General features: G+C 40.1%; 1 protein-coding gene across 4 annotated transcripts in view; it reads right to left on the bottom strand.

Annotated features, from left to right (window-relative positions):
* CA8 (carbonic anhydrase 8) overlaps positions 1-9,371 on the bottom strand; it is a 132,450-nt gene that overhangs the window by 77,445 nt on the left and 45,634 nt on the right. For all 4 annotated transcript variants that reach the window (XM_082433090.1, XM_082433089.1, XM_082433091.1 and 1 more), the window contains one exon: positions 8,456-8,647. In XM_082433090.1, coding sequence (XP_082289216.1) covers positions 8,456-8,647 — 192 coding nt within the window. The remainder of the gene's footprint in view (positions 1-8,455; positions 8,648-9,371) is intronic.

Below are 9,371 nucleotides of genomic sequence, written 5' to 3' on the forward strand. Positions count from 1 at the left end.
CTTACTGGAGAGAAGTTCCAGGCCAACAGGGGTTCCACTGAAAAATATTTCAACAAATATTTTTTGATCATCTACACTGTAGCAGGCACCATATTCAGTGTTTAACATACATTGATGTTGGGCTTCCCTGGTGGCGCAGTGGTTAAGAATCTGCCTGCCAATGCAGGAGTCACGGGTTTGAGCCCTGGTCCGGGAAGATCCCACATGCCTCCGAGCAACTAAGCCCGTGTGCCACAACTACTGAGCCTGTGCTCTAGAGCCTGTGAACCACAACTACTGAGCCCACGTGCTACAACTACTGAAGCCCACATGCCTAGAGCTCGTGCTACGCAACAAGAGAAGCCACTGCAATGAGAAGCCCACACACTGCAATGAAGAGTAGTCCCCGCTCGCTGCAACTAGAGAAAGCCTGGGCGCAGCAACGAAGACCCAACACAGCCAAAAATAAATAAATAAAATTTTTTAAAAAGATACATTGATGTTGACAAAACAGACAAAATTCACCGGCTTCACTGACCTTACATCCTATTGGGATGAAATGAGAATTTATATATTTATGAAGATCAGACTTTTACTGTGATATTTGGTCATTACACGGTCATTATTTCAAGAAAATTATGAAACCAGATCCTCAGGGTCTTACATTCTATTGGGTTGAAAATGAACACAAAGAAGGGAAGCATTTTGCCTAAGCCTGGTCCCCAGGGAGAGGTGACAAAGGGGCAGCTTTCAGCCAGGAATTGGCTCTCGTACCTTTCACTTTTGCTGCAGAAGAATAATCCAAAGTTAAACCACACTAAAATCGCAAGGCGCTGCAAAGCCATAAAAAATGACAAAATCCTGAATTCAGAATTTTATGAGGTGCCAGGTAAAAGCATTACCTGTTCATCCCCCAAGAATGATTGTGTTTACAGACAACAAATAAATAGCAGGTCTCTTTTATCCATTTGGAAACATCCTCTCAAGGCATTATTCTTCCTTTTGACCATTTACTTGTTTTATAAGAAATCTAGTCATACCAAAAGAAGAGCACTTTTCCTACATTTATGAAGATCAAATTTTGCTTAGTGATATTTTGTCACTATATGGCAGGTTTATTAGTTGTGGTGCCATTATGTCCAATAAAATTACAAGGAAACATGAAACTCACACTGATGACATGCTACATTTCCTGAGAATAACAAACTTGTGAAAAGGATACAGTATACACTGATGCCATTGCTACCACCTCCGTTGTCTTTAATGCTTTTTCTTTGATAGGCACAGCCATTACGCTTATAGACATAAAAGAGTTCCTTTCAGAAGCTTCTGCAAAATATGGGAATCCCATAGAGACATGACATATATACATTTACCTAAATCCATTTAAGCTTCTAAAATCCTTTGCTGAAAACAGATTTGCCAGATAGTTCAAAAGCTGTTTCCCCCTCATTTCATTGGAGTTCAACACACACGTTTTGAGATGGTCTCCATGCCCAGCCCTGTGCTGACCACTGAGTGTATAAAAGGAAGGATATAGTCTCAGCACTGGCAAGGCATTCTCTGTGCTTAAGCAACTAAACGTGATTGCATCGGGGCAGGAGGGGAAAATGCACAAGGCACTTGGAGGGCGCCCAGCAGGGTCCAAGCCAAAACCAAAGGGGGGTCAGAAAGTCAGGGAAGACTTTCCGGAAGAGAAGACAGCTAAGCAGAGTCTTGAAGGGTAAGCTAACAGCAGAAGTGAGAAAGTACATTCCGAGCAGAGAGAAGAGGCTCAGAAAGGCTCAGAGATGGGAAACGGCCTGAGGGTACTCCAAGACAATAAAGTCAGAGGTACCCAACGGCCAAAGGCAGGCCTCAAGGTGTGAACATCAGGACGGGATGGCAGCTCATGTGGAGGGGCTGGAGTTTATCGTGGAGGGAATCATCGTTAGCTTTTAAGCAGGAGGCTAATATTTTTGCATTTTAAAATATTACTCCCAGGTCTGGGACTTCCCTGGCGGTCCAGTGGTTAAGGCTCCACACTTCCACTGCAGGGGGCATGGGTTCGATCCCTGGTCAGGGAACTAAGATCCTGCAGGCTGCGTGGTGTGGCCAAAAGAAAAAAATGGATTAAAATATTACTCCCAAGGGGACTGCCCTAGTGGCGCTATCGGATTGCTATCATCTGTACCAATTTGAGGAACCTGGGATTAGAAGAATTCTAGAGGTTTCCTTCCAATCATGTCCCTCTCTCAATTTGATTTCCCTCAATCCAGGAAGACTGTGTTTCGCCACTATTTATTTTCAGAATGTGAAGCTTTTACTCTTGAGTTAGTTTCTCCCACACAGTTGTAAGGCCAAGCCTGTAGATGCTATTACCTAAGATTTTGTAACTTGTTGAAACCAGTATCATCTGTAGAGCCTCCAAGTTTCCAGAATTTGGAGTTCTCTGGCCTTCAGAGCTACTTGTTCATATGTGTACAGCTCTGTATAAAAGCTTCATTTTAAAGAAAAAAAAAAAAAAGAATCCGCCTGCCCATGCAGGGGACACGGGTTCGAGCCCTGGTCCGGGAAGATCCCACATGCTGCGGAGCAACTAAGCCCGTGCGTCACAACTACTGAGCCCGCGTGCCACAACTACTGACCCTGCACTCTAGAGCCCGTGCTCCACAACAAGAGAAGCCACCGCAATGAGAAGCCCGCACACCGCAATGAAGAGTAGCCCCCGCTCGCCGCAACTAGAGAGAGTCCGCATGCAGCAACGAAGACCCATTGCAGCCAAAAATAAATAAACAAATAAATTTTTTTTAAGCAAATATATATATATATTACTCCCAGGTCTACATGGACAGCGGACCAGCAAAGAGCAAGCGCAGCTGTTGAGAAAGCTGCTGTCACAGCCGGCCGAAGACGGGGAGGCCACGAGACAGAGGCTGCTGAAGCCGCAACTCCAACGTGCAGGGACACCAACGCCAACGGTCCCTGATGTGTCCCCCGAAGGATCAGAGGCCCCCAAAGTTCATTCTCAATAGGTTTAAAGATTTTATAACCTCACTTTAACTTTTAAGGAGTCCCAAATGTATTCAGAAAGCATTCCAAAAATAGTATCAATTAGTTCTTTTTTAACATTTGAAGTCTTAAAAGCAACAATCAATATTTTTTTAACAGTCCTTAGCTTTTAACCTACAGCTTTATTTCATATTAAAGAATAAATATCATCAGCTCATAAGTGTAGCACTAACATTAACAGTAGGGAGAGGAGACCAGTTAAGCTGGGTCTGTATAAGCAAAGTGAAGGAGATGAAGGCAACTGTCCAGGTAATTCAAGTCCCCCAAAGTCAGCTAGTAATACATATAACCATAAATGAATTCAAGTTTTGCTCTCCTGGTTGCCCTCATTTATAGGAACTTCTCTGAGAAGAGACAAGTGAATCTCTAATTCTGATAGTAAATGATCAATAAGTATGTATTAATGAACGGAGGGCTATCATATGAGGACCAGTGGAAGGAACTAATTATGTCCGAAAGGAAAAATGGCAACTCCATGGTATGATGATGGTAGTCAATATTTTAAAGAATGTCATGTGAAAGTACAATTTTATGTGTTCCATGTCGGTCCAGAATCCCAAAATAGAAACAATGAGGGCAATCCCAGAAACTTTTCGATCCGGGGAATTACTCAAAAGCAAAATGGATTTCTTCAGTGAGGAATGAATTTCCTTTCCTGAGCTGTTCAAGCTGAAGCCACCCAGACACTTGCCAGAGCGTCTGAGATATGGGGGCTGGACTGGGGGCCTCCAGGGGCCCATCCCACTGCGTGAATCTATGATTCAGCCCCTTTCCTAAACTCATGGGCTGCCTTAGTGGAAATCAAAACACTGAAGAAAGCAGCATACAGTCTGTGTGAGTGAGCTGCTGAAAGGTGATCGTATCACAAGAGAAAAGGGTGGAGGAAGAAACTTTGAGAAATCCCATCATTTAAGGTTAATGGGCCATGAAGAACTGGCAAAGGAAAGGCAGTCAATATTAAGAAAAACATCTATGACGTGTCATAGAGACCAACAGGAGAAAGAGTTTCCAAAAATTCCACTGCAAATGCAGCAGAATTAAAGTATTTTGAGAATTTTAAAGTGGCCATTGGATCGTAGAATGAGATTATCAGTGACCTTCGTTTGGGAACTTTCAGCAGGGGACTGGGGGTGAAAGGTTCCTGTTCGTGACATGCCTCAAATTTAAAACCCCAGGTAGGGTTATTATATGTGGGAACTATACTGCTAGGATTATTTTAAAAGCTTTAATTTAGTAAGTGGAAGCATTTAAATTACACTACAATCGTTGTAATTCTTTTTGGTAATTCTGTATCCTTTTTTAATATAAACAAAGCAAAAAAATTTTAATTGTGCTTATTCTACAGATTTTTTTATTTAAAAAAAGCAGCATCCAAGGAAACTTCAACGCATTATTACCAAGTGAAAGAAGCCAAGTGGAAGGCTATAAAATGTATGATTCCAACTATATGACACTGTGAAAAATGCAAGGCTATGGAGACAGTATAAAGATTAGTGATCGCCAAGGGTTGGGGAGAGGAAAGGAAGAACAGGAGCACAGAGGAGTTTTAGGGCACTGAAACCATTCTGTATGACACTACAATGGTGGATACGTGCCATTAAACGTTTGTTCAAGCTCATGGAATGTAAAACCCCAAGAGCGAACCCTAGTGTAAACTATGGACTTGGGCGCTGAGGAGGTGTCAATGCAGGTTCATTAACTATAACAGATGTACCCTCTGGTTACACTGTTTGGCCTGCAGTCAACAACCAGATGCTGCCAGCCAGGTGCGAGCCATCACACCCCTTCCCTCAGAGAAATCCGTAAACCTACAAAGGCTGCTCCAACAACACAGCCTGGTCCTATGTAATCATGTTACTGTGACATCCACCAGACCTCAATCCCTGCCCATGTGCAGAGCCTCTGATTCAATTTTTAGACCCATTCCTAAATATGAACAAAGAGCCAAAGATCGCTGGACATTTGAGAAGCATCTCCAACATAAAACAGAGACACCAAAACAAACAGAAGAAGGATCCCAGAATAAAACAGAGACATACGGGAAATAGAAAAAAAAGCAATACAGAAAAGAACGAAGAAAGATCCCATAATCATGAAATAAATACTGGCAGCCATATTTTTTTTAATTCATAGAATAAACACAATTTTTTAGAAATTAAAAATACAAGAGCAGAGATTAGAAGTTTAATAGAAAGATAGAAGTTGAGGAAATCTACCAGAAAGTAGAAGAAAAAGACTTAAAAAAAGAAAAAGAAAACTTATCAATGAAATAATATAAGAAAATTTCTAAGAAATGAAAGACAATTATCCTGACTGAAAGGGCCCACCAAGGACCCAGCAGAGAGACACACAAGGTATGCAAACAATGACTTTCACAAGCCCTTTTTCTCAGCAAGTTATTGGGAGATGAACTGTAGGAGGCAATAAACCAACAAATCCCTGAAATGAGGGAACAACCTCAAAAAGAGGATGTCTCATCATCCGGGAAACACGGAATTGGACACAGAGACAAGCCAAGGGACTTCCTAGGCCTGAGGTCCAGGGAGCTGTGGGCGACGGCAGTCCAGACGGGCTGAAGAGGGGAAGGATGGATGAGAGGACTGGAAGGGCTTTTTGAATGTCCTGGGAGAAGATGTGCCTGCCAGACATCAGAGAGTTTGGAAATGAAATCATGGTGGATAAACAAAAAACCAAAGAAACAAAAATATACCAACTCCGGGCAGAGGCGGGGGGGAACCCCACATTATTCAATAAAGGAAACAGAATATAGTCTCAGCTGGAAATGATAGTTACGCAGTCATAATAATAAAAACACTGAGCTAATTTAAATAACAACTGTAATTTAAGTACACAGGGACGATGGGGGGGGCAAAACCACGATGGGGGAGGGTAATAAGAGAACTAGCCTCGTCGTCCATCGTAGGGAGTTCACAGATATCTTAAATATCAAAGCACGACAGTATAAATATGCTATTGAGAAATGTGGAAGTGACAGCAGGAAAAACAGCTAAGAGATGAAAGTGGTCGTAACCAAGGCAAACAATTTTAAGTGGGGAGGGGTGGGTTATAACCAGAGGCAGAGACAAATATAGTACTAGCCAACTATTTAAATTATGTTTACATTCTATTTTGATAAAGATAAAGCTTGAATTAAATAAATGAAATACAGGGTGTTCAGGGCTTGCAGACCATTCCTTTGAAAAACTTATATATGCTAGGAAGCAAATAAATAAACTGGTCCAGACATGGGATTTTTTTGGTTACTTTTTTTTAAAGCTTGGAGAAACACTGAAAGGGAAGAAATGATTATACTGGCAGAAAGGAGACGGGCATCTGAAGGAGCAACGTCTCCGAGGAGTCAGAAGTAAGGGGTCTGGAGTGTGCACGTCAAATCAGACCCAGACGAAAATACAGATAGCTCTTCCTCGGCGGTCGGGGTGGACCCTGTGGGCGGAGAGTCGAAACACTGCTTGATCAGCTCCGTTTTGGGAGGCGATAGGGGGCCAAGGAAAAGGTTGAGAAGGCTTGAGAAGGTACCAGAAGAAAATGGTCAACTCAATGTGATGGAGTAAATTTGATCTTCGAGCAGGAATGGACACACAGTCTTAACTGACAGCATCTGGACTCAGTCATTCCTCTATGCTCCCGTATTTACACTGATGCTCTAAACGACTGTGTTTTCATTAATATGAATCCTCAGGAACCTTCTTATCCATTTGTATACAAACCAACATTCAATCACCATGGTGCTTGATGTGAAATGCAAGTTAGTTGTATAGACATATAAACGTTTATTTCCAGAAGTGAAAAAGCATGTCAACATACCAATAAACCTTAAAACGTAATACCAACATTACCTTAAAATGTTTTTTATGTCAGGACAGTCAGCATACAATAATTTTACTATATATTTTATAAATAATACATAATGTCCCATCATAGATAACCCCCCCCAAAAAATCTGATTTAAGTTCAAATTTACACCTGAAGCTGTCTCTTTGACTACATCCATACAACACCTAGATTCTGTTTTGGGTGATGCCTATACCTTGACTAGACTCAGAACAGCTGGGAAGACTCTAAATTAAAGCTCAGGAACATTCACAATGAATAAAATATCCATAGTTGGAAATCAATACCTGCCCTACCTAATAAAAAACCAAAGATTTTACGGCTTGAAATATCAAATTTATCGATTCAGAATTAATTTGAGTACAGCTGATCTCTGTTTATCAAATGCTTCCTAGTATTTCAACGTATTCCTAATTTTACATTCTTTCCAAGAGGGAAATAGAGTTATTATTCACTATGAAAAGCAAGATATTAATGCTAATTTTAAAATATTCCACTCTCCTCTCTCCTACATTTAAGCCAAAAGCCAATTTCCTTAGTAATTACCCAACAGCTTTTCTAAAAAACATTTCAGATCCATCTCAAATAGGTTCAGAGGGGAGGAAGAGAGTTAAAAAATAAATGAGTAAAAGTAAGAGCTTTGTTTGCCATTTAAATCTTTTGCTGAGTTTAGAGGCTGTTTTTGATTGCTATTAATTAAAATTCTTCTTGTCATATTAATTTAGCAGAGAAAATTAATTTGAAAAGTCTATCTTGAATGTCAGATTATGTCAATAAATCCTAATCTTTAGTTTTACAAGGCAGTAACACAGAGAATTATAATTATCTACATGATTTATTTTTTTGTTTGGTTAAAATGGAAAGTTTATTTTCTCAGTACACCAAATAGACTGCAAGCACTGTCATGACAAATATACAGAAATATGCAGATCAACATAAAATAGTAATTTAGTTTAAATGAAGGGAAATCTCTTTAAATGTTATGACAACGTACTCCCAAGAATCTTTTTTTCAGTTAATTATACATTTCAATAAAATAAACGGTAATGAATTAAGTGGAAGTTAGCTTGTGAATTTTTCTTAAAAATAAAAATCCAACCCTATCAATTCATGCCAGTTAAACACTCTAACTAAAATTTCCAAGTAAGTGTAAAAGGAGATGGAGTTAGTTACCTTTTTTGCTCAAACAGTCCCAAGGAAAATGGTTACTACAAATACAGCAGGCAAACTGTTAAGACCGACCAATCTAGAACATACTGTTAAGCCAATCGACACTTTAGGACAAAATGCAGATCGGTACGCTTGTGTATACTTTTGCTCAAATTCCACAGGGTTGGAATTTGACCAACTAGAGTTGTTCCAGTAACGTCACACAACATGGAACAACCAACTGACACCTTCATAATTTCATCCTTCCATCCTTCCAAAAATGTTTCAGAAAATTATTCCCCCAAAATGCATTTTATAGCCTATAAAGGTATCCTGACAACAGAGCTAGGTTAGTTCTACCTTTAAGGTTACACAAGCTATATAAACTTCTAGTTTAAGAAGCACACAGAAACATCTAGAATACCTGATTTTGACTTCAGGATAACCTGAATGGTGTGCCCATCGTTGGCGACCTCACAGTCCCGGCAGACCACATAATTCGGGGAGAGGCGGACATCCAGCAGCGAGGGGTCGTATCGAGCTTCTCTTGAGTTCAAGTTAATGGGAGACTGGTACTCCCCATTAGCGTCCGGAAACACCAAGCCCCACTCAACACCTGAGGACAAAAGGAAGCGAACTTAGACTGAAAAAATAAGTTACAGCAAAATGTAACATGGGGAAAACTAGTTTAAACACTACTTATGATCCTTGCCATTATTAAGAAGGTTATGACTACTGTCCCTTTACAGATAAAATATGGTAATAATAATGTGTGTGAATTTTTGCATTCATATTTTGAATCATCTAATGTTATCAAATAACACATACAAAGTCTTGGACTAATAAAATATTCTATTTGCCTACATAGAGGTACTAATTTATGGCTCTAGAAAATTAAATCATCTTTAAGTGATTAGAAAAAAAATGATACCACAAAAATTTCCTCTGCTCATTAGTTCAATTATGTGCAGTACTTGGGAAATTCCTATAACTCTCAGCGTTCTTGGTGAGAGCCAAAAACCATAAATCTGTTGCTAGTGAATAAACACTTGTCAGAAATGCGAACACAGTATTCTGAAGTGTGCATATGCATATATACGCATACCTGTATATACATAATACTCTTTTCGTATTTTTATAATTCAAGTTGTAAACTCTACATCTGTTTCAACGTATGTAGCCAACATCAGCACCAGTAGTCAGCTCTGTTAGGAGTCCTACACCTTCAGGGATACATTTAGGAAACTAAACATTTTATTAAAAGGTCAGCTCCCGTCTTGCCAGGTCCACTGATTCAGCTCAACACTCAGGAAGACTTGAGCGGTGTCAGCATCCTCAGC

The sequence above is a fragment of the Balaenoptera physalus genome (assembly GCF_965194825.1).
Source record: "Balaenoptera physalus genome assembly, chromosome: 17".
NCBI classification, from domain to species: Eukaryota; Metazoa; Chordata; class Mammalia; order Artiodactyla; family Balaenopteridae; genus Balaenoptera; species Balaenoptera physalus.